At 41.0% G+C, this 14,144-nt stretch overlaps 1 protein-coding gene across 5 annotated transcripts in view; it reads right to left on the reverse strand.

The window, feature by feature from the left end:
* The window catches only part of SPECC1 (sperm antigen with calponin homology and coiled-coil domains 1), an 87,091-nt gene that overhangs the window by 59,681 nt on the left and 13,266 nt on the right, over positions 1–14,144 (reverse strand). For 4 of the 5 annotated variants that reach the window (XM_021524945.3, XM_085557307.1, XM_021524944.4 and 1 more), the window contains 2 exons: positions 7,022–7,198; positions 4,975–5,110 (listed from right to left, as the gene is read on the reverse strand). In XM_021524945.3, the coding sequence (XP_021380620.2) occupies positions 4,975–5,110; positions 7,022–7,168 (283 nt within the window). In that variant the 5' untranslated portion in view covers positions 7,169–7,198. Of the gene's footprint in view, positions 1–4,974; positions 5,111–7,021; positions 7,199–11,162; positions 11,302–14,144 lie in introns of those variants that run through there. The other variant, XM_085557305.1, reaches the window with a different exon arrangement.

Below are 14,144 nucleotides of genomic sequence, written 5' to 3' on the forward strand. Positions count from 1 at the left end.
CTGTCAAAAGCTGATGTATGGCAGAGTAAAAGGGCCCCAAGGTCAGAGAGCTGTCCTTCAATAGAAATCACTTTCCTTTTTCCTGTCCTAATTGGGGTGCATTAGCATCTTATGAACTGCTAAATTGTCAGATTTTTTTTTTTTTCCCAAGGATTTTTTCTTTTTTAAGGAAAGCTTTTATTTAAAAGATGCTTTCTTGAATTTTCTGACCATGGAGGGACAGCTTCTGGTCTGCATTAGTTTCACATTAACCTAAATTTTTACCCCACATCAGAAAGTGGCAAACAGCAAGCAGAGAATTTACCTGAGAGAACACAGTAAATGTGATAGAGTCCATATATTACTATCAAATAACAAGCAGAAAATGACAATTCTGTGAACGTCCAGGAAGCTCTGAAATCTGTAGCATGACACATTTTCAATTTTGCTGGGTTAAGAAGCATATCTAATGAGTGCTATGTGCAATAAAAGCACACACCAGTCTCCCTCCTGGAATCAGCCACAGGTGAACAAGTCTCACCAGTGATATTCAAACTTTCCCAGCACTAACACCAGTGCTGGCAGGGACCAGTTGGCCTCATTTAGTTAAAGCCTTTCTTTTCTGAATACCAGCACTATCTACACAGAAAAGCTGCAAGCAGCTGCTTCAGAGAGGAATCAAGACTTGTTTTCACATAAACTACATGAAAAAAACAATGATGGACAAATGGAGTAATGGTATGTGCTCTACCAGCCCTAGGAAGGCATTGAAGATACACAGGTATCATATTTAGTCACTGGGACATTAACTCTGATTATTGGGCAGGAATGTGAATGACAAATCACAGAAAAACTCATCAAAACAGAGCCCCTCCTCACTGGAGCTGAAGACTGTTCAACCCAAACTGTGCCACAATAGATTATAAGCCTCAGGCCCTTCTATAGTTTTCCCTGATGATGCCAAATCTCTTGGCATTTTTGTTTCCCTGTTTAATTTGCTGGGTTTATTAAAGCAGCCTGTGTTGCAGAGCAGCTTCATTTCCAATGCTGGCAATGTTCCATTCTGGGATTAGAAGCTTTTGTCCAGGTAACCTGCAGAGTTCAGAGCCTCAACACGAGATGCTGAGGAGATAATTGAAACTGTTAATATCTTTGAGCTTCCCTTCTCTATGCTCCTGGATTGGCACCATCTCCAGCCTTGAATGTGGATCAACTCAGCAGGAACACACAGAAAGCAACATGTTTTTGTTATTTTGGCTGAAAACTCAGGCCAAGTATTGATTTTCCATTTTATGCATAAAAATAAATGGTAATTTCTGATGGAGCGGGGGGTGACACAGCAGGCCACCCCTCACAGTCCTGCTGGCATTTTGCCTTCTCCCAGCCTCCAAAAATGGAGCACCTGTCTCCTGCTTTGGGCTTTAGAGGGAGCTTGGGCTTGTCAGGGAAATAACCAGAATTTCTATAAATGCTATAGGTGATAATATAAGGTAGGTGATAATAACATTGTTCTTGACATTTTTCTATTGTTTCTGAGGCAAATGATGTCTAGAGAGATTTAGCCTTTATTTAGCTATAAAAAATAAGCTGATGAAGCAGCCTGCGAAAAAATACAGTTACCTCTTAATTACATGTCAGGGATAACTGATACCTCATATTGGAGCTGGCAGCACTTGATATAAAAATCAATATATTTGTGAGAAATGGGAATGGCTGAAATAGTCTCAATGCTTTTGGATGATGTGTGACTTGACTGTGCCATGCCCATATCCTGCCTCATTCATTTCTGATGTCCAGACTCTTTTTGGTTCCTGTCCAACCTGACAGATAATAGCAGCTGTCACTGAAATCACATCAAAGCAGCACAGGAACATGATTAAACCAGACAGCCTCCAGGGATGGTCTCAGAAAGTGCTTGAACTGAGAGTTTGTATGGACTGAACGACAGAACTCAGAGCAAGGATTTGGAATGACTTCCAGGCTCCATTGAGAAAGTAATTTCATCTGCCTGAACCTCAGATTTTCCATTTGCATACCAGTCCTGCCATGCAATGCTCTTTCTGAGAGGTATAGGATCACATAAGAAGCTTTGAAATTTTCTGTGAAATTGCATTTTTTAAGGTTATTTGGCTTGCAGACCTCAAAGGAGCAGAATCTGAAGTCATTGATTTCCTACAATCCTGAACCTTAGGGGAAGGGAGTCCTAATTTCTCATGAATACACAAACTTCTCTATATATTTTACAATCACTTCTTTGCTATATGGCTTCACAAACGTGATGGCTTTATAAGTACATGCATTAAAATCAATGTATTCCAAAATTAGTGAACTCTTCCTCATGTTTTACAATTTCCCAGCTCTTTTTCATCTACTAAGACATTAAAAACAATGCCAGAGTTCTGTAGGCTTGGTTTTAACAAACCCAAACAGCCACTTCAGGACAGCACATGGGAAGACATCACGCTGTGGATAATGGAGCTGAATATGAGACATTTATTTCTCCCTGTGCGTCATTTCCCACTGCCTGGGATTTCAAACCTGCCAAGGAGTTACAAAACCAAACATCACAGCACAGAATTTCCAGCCAGCATCAGTCTCCAGCTCCATTTGCTCAACTCCATTTGCCAAGGATGGATACATAGGCTTGGCCTCATCCCTCTTTAAGTTGTTTATGATTTACTGTGTTAGCGCCAAACAGAGCAGGCAGGGGTAGTGCCATCAATAAAAGGCTGGAATAAATAACTGAAACTCCACCAAGGGCAGCATAGACACAACCCTATTTAAACAACCAGTCTTTGAGGTCAACTATTTATTATCTGCAGTATTTGGAACCTGTCTTACTGCTCAAGGTCAACACACAAATGGTGGACAGTCACACCCAAAGAAGAAAGAAACCTAAGCTTTTGTATTTTCATACCTTTTTCATTGAAATTCTTTCACACGGACTATTATACCAAATGTGTGCCACCAGAGTGTGGCTGGAACTAATAGAATAAAACTTCAGTCAAATACCCAAACCACTCACTTGAGTAACAGACAAAAAAAAGCCCAAACAAGGTGGAGTCATAATGCCTGCAGTCAAGACATGAAAAGAAAACACAGAACAGATGAAGGCCATCAAAGAAACAAAAGAAAGTGATTTGGGAATAAATTTCTAGATTTACACATTTGGCTAGTACACAAACATCTGGATCTCTCAGCTACTGGAACGTTGTCATTTGGATTAGCTCCACAGTCAGCATTGCATCTTGATCACAATCAGACTATTTGGGATGCCATTGCAATAAAATACAGCAGCTGAAAACATTCTCTCCTTTCCTACTTATGTTCCCTAGAACATGCTGTGCCCTCTGTCATGCTCACTGTTCGTTCTCTTAGCAACAATACACCATTTTAGTGGGACTATTGGTATTTTTTTCAGTGTGGCAAGCATTCAGCTCTGCTCAATAAGATCAAGCACCTTCCAGTGACCCTGTCAATGACACATTCCCAGAATACAGCTGGCTTTCCAAGCATCCTTTTGGATCATAGAACCATTGTAAAAACAGACATGTAAGATACTGTATACACACTTAAAACAGTCCCTGTAAGAGCTGAGACAGTTCTTTAGATTAAAAACTATTGTAGAGGGGTAGCACATACATTCTTAGTGTTGATCTATACACTTGTTCTCTTTTCACTTAGCATTAATATTCCCATTTATGCTTCTACAAATGCTGATGCAAAGCAATATATGAGGTTATATCCAATGATATAATTTAAAGTGGCAAAGCAATACCCAGATGTAACTTGACCTCCATAAACCATTTCAGCCTTTGTATTTAAAGTAGTCATCATCATAAATCTCCCTCCTCCAACCCCAGTCATTATAGCTACATGCAGAAGAGGGCTCTCTATTCCAGTGCTTGTGTTTTGGTATCTGACATACGTATTCCATCCTGGACTCCCTGCAGTGCTGTTTCCCTGGCTGCATTCCCAGGATCCTGTGCTGCATCATCTGTACAGGTTTTCTTCTCCCTGCCTGGCTGCTCCCAAGCATCATGCCTCTTTATTGGCTTGTGAATCCCAAATTCCTTTGGATACAGCTAGCCACTATTAAATTTGAGGATTTACACGCTGATTAACAGCAGAATTGGATCTGTCTTTGTGTTACTATGAAACATTTGTGCTGTTACAAGACACATCATTTTCTTCCAAGAGTATATAAAGGTTTTTATATTTCATTTCTTTAAAAACAGAAATCACTCTCTGGTTAGTAACACTGTTCTGTCACACAGTCAAAACCTGCAAAGGCTGTGACAAATAGGGAGGTCATGGTCAAATTTAATAAGAGCTCACATTCCCTTGGAAATGCCACCAGGGAGCAGACAAAAGCAAGAATTTGCTGAGTTCCTGGGGGAAAGCAGAGCGCTTGCACCGAAGCCCTTGGTATGCAGATGGTGTCGCTGCCTTTCCAAACAAGCTTAGGTTTGAAACCTATGGGAACAAGCTGATGGGCTGAGGCTGCTGGGGAGAGCGTGCCCCGGGCTAGCTCAGGAGCAGCACAAGCTCACAGGAGGATGCCCAGGGCTGGCTCTTTGTTCTCACACCTCTGCGTGCCCCAGGAGCAGCGGGGAAACAGCTCTGCTCACTCAGTAGAGAGAGAAGAGAGAATGCTATTGATAAAAAAACCTCAGGCAGCGAGCTCCCCGCTGCTGTCCGGCTCTGGAGACGGGGGCTGGGTCCCCGGCTGGGCCCATCCCACCCTGGCCGGCCCGGAGCCGGTCGGGACGGGCGTGGGCCACCGGCGCCACCGCTTGGCTGCTGGGGCTGCCCAGGCTCCTAAAACCATCCAGCGCATCCTTTTCGCTTCGTGTCGCCGGCTCGTGGGGTGTAGGATGCAAGGCACAGCGTCCTGTGACTGCCACACGGCTGTGCCGCAAGGGGACAGCGCTGCTGGGACCTTGGCCAACCAAGTGACACTCAGAGCACGGCTCACAGCACCTTTGTGCCTACCTGTGCTGGGCCTCAGCCGGCTCTCGGCGAGCTCCGAAATGGCTCCTGTTGTGATGGTCTTCTTCAGCCTGGAGACTCCCGCAGCTGCTGCTGGCCCAGGTTTGGTGAGCATGTCCTCACTGCTCGCCCGCTTCAGCTGTGACACAGAGGGTGGAACAGGTCAGAACCCTGAATATTCCCATCAGTTAGTTCAAAATGCAGAAAAAAATTAACATTTTCATAAAGTAACCCTACGGGAATATTGCCTTGAAAACTGGAATACATAATTTTTATATTTGCACTGCATTCTAGGTTTTTGTGAAGTGGGTTAAGAGATAAAACACTTTTCCAACAATGAAGAATAAAAATGGGAAAGACTGTTCAAAAAGGCAAATAATTGAACGGTAACAAGAAACCAAGGTCCACTGGCAACTTTTTGTGAAGGAATCTCTGATGATACAAGTCTACTCTAAGTGCCTACTCAAGAAATCCATGGAACACAAGCACAAGGTAAAATTCAAAGAGAAACACTGAAATTATCTTACTTCAGCAAGCAGAAATTGCAGCTCATCTCAGAACTTTGGTCAGCTGATTTCCCATTTGTGTGCCTCTAGTAACAGTTTCTAATTAATTTCAGGAAAAATACTTTAAGTATTTTAAGACCAAAGCTTTGGAAAGTCTCCCTAGAGCAGTAGTTTTCCTATACTTTTGAATCTGTGGATACCTAAAGTGTTTTCTCAAATGAAAATCCACCTCCTTTGAAGTTGTCCAGTGCCACCGGGGGTCCCTGAAGCACAGACTGAACACCACTGCTGGGTTAAGAGAAAAGAGAGCACACAACAAGCACTGCCCCTATTTAGTGGTTCCTGAATGTGAGACATTTAAGCAAAATGAAATCTTTCAACTCTAATTCCTTCTCCCTTTCATCTCCTCCTCTGACTCAGAGGCTGTGGTTTCCTGGACCCTGTGAGCCCATAAGTTTCAATAGCTGAACTGTTGACGGTGCTCCAGGATACCAAACAAGGAACATTTTGCCTTCTGGCAGAGGTTTTGTCAGCTCAGTCTTAGGAGGAGAATGGAGCAGCCTGACTTTCTGACCTTCAGAGAGTTCTGCAGTCTCTCTGAAGTAATTTCTTCAATGTGTTCTTTCCTATACCAACAACTACATTGCCTTTTCTACTCCCTTTCTTCAAGAAAGCCAATTTGGTAATTTTGAATTTGCAGCTGGATGATAATTTGAAGGCATTAGCTGTCATTAGGAAGAAATCTCTCCACAATTAACACTAAATTTAACAAATCAATCATACTAGATTTCCTGATTAGTGTACTCAGTAGCATTCCTTCAGAGATGCTGCCTCAACCACACAGTACAACTTGCCCGGAGCACTGAAATACCCTATTGGTAAGTGCACAGTAAGGTCAATAAATTAATCCTTTCCTTGAAAATCTGTGACAATGAATGAAGTTTTAATCGAGATCTAAATACTGTACCCTGCTATCTACTGTTAATTAAACTTTATTACTGGAAAGTTACAACCTTGATCTGGATTTGGATGACAAGGTGATTTCTCTTTGCTGGCTGCAAGAGTGCAGATGCAGCAACATTTCAGGTGTATTATTCAATTTTCTTAAAAACATTACTTGGACAGAAGTTTCTGTTATTTTAAAAATGTATCTGTATTAAAAAATAGGATTCATAAAATGCATTTGTTATATTGCAATGTCTTCTGTTAAGATATTTTGCCTTGAAGGAAGAAGCACAGGTTTTAAGAATGCTGGAAATTCATTAATAAATCTCTTTGAATTTCTTTACATGTGTAACTATCAGCTGAACTAAGAATTTGCCATTTGTTTTCCCCCATCTTCAAAGTTTAGGCAATTCCCTCACCCAGAGAGTGTACAGATACAGTACATGCAAAATACTTTGAGAAATGTGTATTAATCTAATACACAACAAAACTTAAATCTCCCTACACTTAACACAGTGAGTGTAGTAGTTTGAGGACTAAAGCAAAGCTTTAACCTGGAACAAGACTGGAATGCTTGAACAGTTTCCAAGGATTAGTACCTTGCTGAGCCGGGATTCAAAGGCAAGGGAAGTGGAGGATTTGGATGTCTTCATTCCTGTGGAGGTGGTGGGAAGAGGTTTTCCTCTGTCAACCCCATGGCTCCCTTGCTTTGCTATTGTACTCCAAGGCCTGGCACTACTCTTCATTTTCTTCCCAAGTAATTCAGTCTACAGACTCTAAAAAAAAAAAAAAGTTTACATGTATTTATGCACTCATACAAAAATATATCTTATCTTTTTTGACCCAAAAGGCAAGAGAGATATCTGACATGAGTTTAAAGGGCTGAAAAGGCCATATTAAACTCTCTCACAAACATAAGCACTGAGCCTAGAGAAACTTTCAGAGCAGGCCACAGCCACTTTTACTTTTCATACCAACCACAGAAGGAACATTAACTTTTTTGGGAACTGCTTAAGTGCCAAAACCTCACTCAGGCACAGCAGAACACCTGTGAGTACTGAAGCACAATGAAAGAGTAACTGAGAATTTTGAAGCCCACAGCAATTTAAAACAACCCTGGGATAAAAGGAAAATAACTTTTTTTACCATTACATCCAGCATTTTCAACTGAAATAACATTCACTTTTAGAAAGTCACATGAGAAACAAGTTTCCTCAGATGGGTAGAAAATATATCTTTAACTTATCAGAGTCTTCTAGAGGAGTTGATGTTGCCACAGTGATAAAAAGATGTTCCACAATACCAAGAGTCACAAAACATAGTAAAAAAAAGAAAATCAACTTCCTTGCAAACAAAGATCCACATACACTATTCCTCAGAGATAAGCTTGTGCAAGAGAGAAATCCTGCCAGGAATCAGCAAACAGACATGATTTCCTTTTTTTGGATGTAGCTGAAGACATTTCATCTGCCAGCAGAACAACTAGCCTGTTTCCTCAGTAGGCTGACAGCTGCCAGTTAAACAGCTCCCTCCACTCCTGGAGATCTAAACCCATACATTTTCACCAGCCATTGCCCAATCCACACCATGAACAGAATAAAAGAATTATTTGGATATTTTTTCCAAGTCTCACCATCCTGCTGGGCTGGGAATGAGGGAGGGGAGGTGGCCTGATATCTCCTGTCCTCCCCCACTTCATATGAGCAACATTTTTCTTCATTTTCCAAAACAGACACAGGATGTAGCTGTGGCTCAGCCTTGTGTAGGCAGAGGGTAACTTGTCTGTTGAACAGGTAAACAGAATATCTACAGGCACAGGTTTTTAAGAATGCTGGACTCTCATTAATAAATCTCTTTGCATTTTTTTACATGTGTAACTACAAGCTAAACTAAGAATTTGCCATTTGTTTTTCTTCATCTTCAAAGTTTAGGCAATTCACTCACCCCCAGAGTGCCCAGTGCCTGGCAATGTGCTCAGAGGGAGAGTGAGCTCGGACAGCAACACTTTGACAGAGACACTGAAACAATTTATTCCTGCCTGAGTCAGGAGGGGCTCCGGTCACATTTTACATCTCATCATTTGCTTTATACCTGATTTCACATTCATAAATCTGAGCATGCACTGAACTCCCAGGACACAGCTCTGTCTGGGGCCAAGGAGGATTTTTGACAGTGGCAGCACCTTGCAGGTGCCACCACGGTCTGTTCAGGGAGTGCTGCTGCACGGAGGTGAAGGCAATGTCAAGTGCTCAGCTGCTGTTCCCCAGAGAACAAAGCCAGCAAGTGACATTCCCTCTATTTGTCCTTGGTGCCTCTTGCAGGGGGGGGCTGTCTGCTCTCTCCACAGCAGTTCCCTATCAGCTCCTAAATAAAGGAATTAAAAAGTTAGTAGTTGTTGCTAAGTATAGGCATTACTCTATTAAAATTCTTACCACATCCAGTGAGGAGCCATCCACTGTTCTCATTAAGAGCCTTTGGTGATGATTATGCTCATCACTGTTTTAAAGCCCTGACAGATATGTAAACTATATTACAATAGATATTATTTAGCACTTCCACAGCTCATGATCCACCTTAGCAAGCTCTGGTGCTTTACAATATTTAAAAACCTATCTTTTAACAGGCTCTTAATCCTTTTAATGGGCTTTTAATGTTCACTGTATTTATATGGGTGAACAGGCAACTACACATGCAAACTCTCTTGCTGATTAGATCTCCAAATTATGCAGATTTTTGTTTTTTGCAGATCCAGTGGTTGCACATACACTGCTTTATTAGACCCTATGGTTTTCTTCATAACAGTACCTCATATTTTCCTGCCTTAAGCTGTACAGATGCTTTCTTGATATCCAAAGGAATTTAATTTTGAGTCATCCATGACATTTTCAAGTTGCAGTGGAGTGATATGCTCATTAGACCATGATGTTAGGAGTAAAAGGAAGAGGTACTTAAAGAAAAAAAAAAAAAAAAACCAAACCACAACTCAAGAAATCCAGCCAGTAGCCTAAAGCAAACTGGCTTCTTCATGTAAAGAGAGCTGAATTATTTGCCATGTGGATTCAATAACATTTTAGTGCACCAAGAAGATGAAGCTAAAATTGAGAAGAAAAACCTGGATTTTTTTAGTGTTTATTATTAGTTTTCCATGTATTTAGAGGAGAACTGGCATTTATTAAAGATGGAGAAGACTTCTCAGGTGTTTGGCTAACCTGAATTTGCCTTGTAGATAAAGATTTCCACCTCTGAAGTGGGATTCCAAGATTTTCCACAAGCCTTATATGTACTTCAAAGCACCAAGCCAGGTTGCACACATCCTAAGCTGCTTTCATTCCTAAGTAGGTGACACATATTTGAGTTATTAGAAGTACTGCTTCAGTAGTGCAAAATTAAAGTACTTAAAAAAAGTGGAGAAAAAAAAAAAAAGTCCTGCTGTTCTTTGATGAGAGCAGAAAATCCATTCTCAGAGTCACCATCAGCTTTCCCCCTCCTCCAAATGCAATTTATTGCATTACAATGAAACAAAACAAAAAAGCTCCATGGAAGGTGAGAGCAGTGGGGACAATGGAAAACTCTGGAGTTCAGCATCATGAAATTGCTCATGGAAGGAGCTCATGGTAGCAGTGAACCAAAATATGAACTCAGCTATCCCAAATGTCTGCAGCCAGGCAGCAATCAGGACACCCAACACTGGCAAGGAGGTTTCTCTTATTCTGGTGTAGAAACAGCACATTTATTAAAAACATCAAATCCAGCTCTTATCTACTTGTGTCTTAGAAGTAACTCTGCTGTATTTTCACTAAATATCAGCCTTTCCTTCCACAAGGACCCCAGGGAGATTGATTTGATCTCTAGGCTACCCCCGAGGGAGACTTGAAAGAGAAGCAGCTTTCCACAAGAGACACAACCAAGTTGTTTCTGCAAACACAGGGACAAAAATCAATTGTTTTACACCCATTCTGTGTCAATAAATTTCAGATGAGAGCTGCTTCTCATGGGAAAATGATTTGCTTCAAGCAATTCCTGGAGCTGTGTGGTTTTATTTTTCATTTTTGCACATTTCACAGGGAATTTTCCTTAGGAAGCAAACAGAATTACTGCCATCCTGAGACTCAAAGTCCTCCTTTGGCATCAGCCAGAGCAGGGCACTCAGCTGGGCAGACTAAATCCCTGTAGCATGCCCTGCTTGGAGCTGGACTCTGAAAATAAGGAAGCAACCCCATGCTGAAATAAATGAGGACTCAGCAAGATGTAACTTGAGCAAAATTGGTTCTATTCCCAGGCACTTCCAGACTGCAGGGATTTGGGGTGGTTTTTTTAAATCTTTTGCACCCAAAAGTGGTGTCTGCATACACTCCTCCTCTGAAACAGGTACTGCAAATGATAATCAGGTTTACCAAAAATGTAAAGCTGGTCCTGACAGAGCAGCTTCACTCAGTAATCCTCAGAATTCCCTGCAGGCATCAGCCTTTAAAATTCAGGCCATGCTATACAGTTCATCCTTCCTTACTGGTATTTTTAAAGGGTATTTGGAATATGTTGATGAGGACTATTTTGGCAGCTGGCAGAAGTTCTGCAGTCCATTTTACTTGAAATGTTACTGTTTTATTAAAGGCTGAGAACCCAGACATTTCTTTATTAGTCTGTCCACATGCATTTATTAATAAAAGTCTTTAGAACAAACCTAGAATGATTCCCATTTTATGGCTAGAAAAACTGGATTAAGAATTTATCCTAACTCACAGGCAGTCAGCATCAGCAGAAACAACACCAGGGCTCCAGGATCTTTAGACTTCACTGTGGATCAAAAGAGGATTTCACCAGTTCTGTGGATAAACTTCTGGTACACACATTCTGCTGACTATTAAAGGCTATTTCATTCTGAAGAACTAAAAAGAACAGATAGGTTGATTTGAGTGATTATGAGCAATATTATTTAATAGTCAAGAAACCTAAAAGTTGCATTATTAAATAAATAAAACTTATTAGCATATCTGCAGAAATAACATTACACAGGAAAATCCTTCTTGGGGGATGGAAATCATCTGTACCCCACATATAATTGTTATACAATTTAGGTTTTGGTGCCCGTGTCTGTGTGTCAGGACTCAGCAGGACACTCAAATTAAAGCAGAGCCATGCACAAGATGCTTTGGGAAAAGGAATGAGATAAAGAATTATGAAAACTCATTACTGAATCTGGAGAGAAATGTGCCAGATGGCAGCTTCACCAGGACCTGGGAATGCCCAGCAGTCCTGAAGGATGAGGCTAAAATCCCAACTCTGCAGCTAAGGCTCTCAAAGGACACAAGTGTGACTTTTGTGGGTCAAACCTCACAGTCCCCAGTGCCATTTTCCTGTAATTCAGTTACTTTTCATTACATCCAAAGGTCAGACTGTTCCAGAAGCTTTGTTACACACACTCATGAATTCAAAGCACGATTTTCTTTCCTTTTTTTAAAATCTGCATCAGGCTTCTACTATTTTCCTTCTAATCAACTTCTGCTATTTTCAGACAAACTATCAAATGGAACATAGAAATATCTAACAAGTTCAGTAAACTGTAAAGTATTTTCTAGTGGCACGTAGGAAGCTGTATGGCAGGATAGACAGCTGGGCTAAAATAGATTTTTTTTTTCTGCCTTTCACATCAATTAACTTTAAACAACAGTTTTTAGGCTTGACAGATGCCTCCATATGACTCATCTTGATTTCTTAACTGATATTAGGAATCAAACCAGAGAAGCTGATAGTCCAAATACAGTAATTGGCAATGTGGAGATAGATGGCATGAAGAAAACTCTATTTAGAAATAAGATCAGGCTAAAAAATAAAAACAAGGTGCTATTTTTTGGTCACCTTTAGCAGCTTTCCTCAGGCATCTGCTCCTTTTATCTCAGTAGAATTTCTGTATCTATCCATTCTCTCTTTGCTTTAATTCCTATTATCTTGCTCTTGGTGTATTTGAGGCTCTCGGTGCAACCTTTCTCCATCACTCCTCCCAGCAGACACTTGCTGGATTCTTGCTGGTACAAAGCTTAGCTTTAATTAGAATTGGATGAAAAAGGCCACCAGCAAAAAACACCCCAAGCCAAACTACCTGTTTCCACCTAAACACAACCCAGACAAAAAACCACCTGTCTCCCAAAACCTCCTCTCTAAGGCTCCTCTTGCTTTTGCTGTCCAAAAAGAATCAATTATAAACCTGAGCCCCAACACTTCACAGTTTCCTCTGGTCTACCTCAGCAGACTGACTCTCTTTCCAATTTAATTTGCAGCTGAATTTTCGTGGTTTGCTGGTAGAGGATCAGGAGACAAGACATCACTTGGGAATTTTCATGTCCAGACAGCAGGGCAGATTCTGCTGATTTAATCCAGAAGGATTGTTTTACTGCTATTATTATTATTTTCAACTTTTAATAGTGAAGAAAATTATACTGTAATAAAACAGCTAGGTAGCTGTAGAATCCAAGTGATCTTGCAAGTAGTTTAAATGCTGTTAAATTTTAGACACAGAACTACACAGGAATGAGGACACAGACATTCCCAAGGTCACATATCTAGTCACTCTTTTTGGCTGTAGCTTGCTTTGCATTTTTGTTTTAATGATTCTTCCGTAGAACTCTTCAACATCAAAAGAGCACTTTCAATGTGGCATCAGATGAGAATTTTCTTACCAGGGGACACAGCTCTACCTTTCCTCTATAAGCAACTATTGCAGAGCCAGTTCCTTCTCCCTGTGGTGTCAGCTGCAAATAGATAATGGAAACTCCCTTGAACCTCCCAAAGACAAAGTTTATCTGTGGTTACAGTGGTCAATGACCAGCTCACATTTTTGTGTTAAGGTTTTCTTGCTTATTTCCTTAGCATGTTTTCAATAATTCCCTACAACTGGTATTTATTAAGAAGCACACAAATGTACTGAAGGGTTCCAAGGATGTCCAAAGTACATCAGAGATGGCCCAGGCAAGGACAGGTCCAGGCAGCCACATGTGGCATCTTTCCAGCCATCAACTCAGCCTCCAAAACCATCCCCAAAAGGCTGCCAGAGGCCAGGCCAGCAACTGCAGAACTCTGTGTCTCAACATCATTCAAAATAAAATCCTCTTCCCACAGCAACCATTAGAGTCATTGATGACTTTTTCAGACATGGACAGCACTACAAAACCTTCTGCCCACCCTCCTCCACAGAAGCTCTCCCTGGAGTTTTGGATTTGTCAGTCTTTCACTCATTGTTAGATCACATGAGAAAAATGCAGAAATCACAATAAAATCCTCATGTGTGCACATGGATAAGGAATTGGTTCAGCTGCATTTCCCTTGTCCTTGTTCCATGCTGCTGGCCATTTATGAGACAGGAAAATACAGATATCTCTGCTGTCATCCAGCACAGTGACTGATGCTGGAAAACCAAGCCAAAGCTGTACTGGGAGATGCCTGGGAACATGCTTGTCCTGTATTTGAATTACACTGTTTGCACATGGATTCTCCATCTCCTCCTCCCTCACACTGATTATCTAACCAGCCACTATTACACATCTCAGAAGAGAAATGCTGCTACCTCCTGATGACCCCTGATCTTATAAATGAGAGGATAAAGAAACAAAAATCCCAACCCAGCTGTAATTTTCTACATGATGTGGCAATTCTGAATCACAAACATCAGGTTACTGAAGGATGCACAAGAATATTCAGGAAGGCTAAAAATGATGCATTGACTCCAAA

This window comes from Lonchura striata, chromosome 19 (assembly GCF_050655825.1).
Source record: "Lonchura striata isolate lonStrDom1 chromosome 19, ASM5065582v1, whole genome shotgun sequence".
Lineage (NCBI taxonomy): Eukaryota > Metazoa > Chordata > Aves > Passeriformes > Estrildidae > Lonchura > Lonchura striata.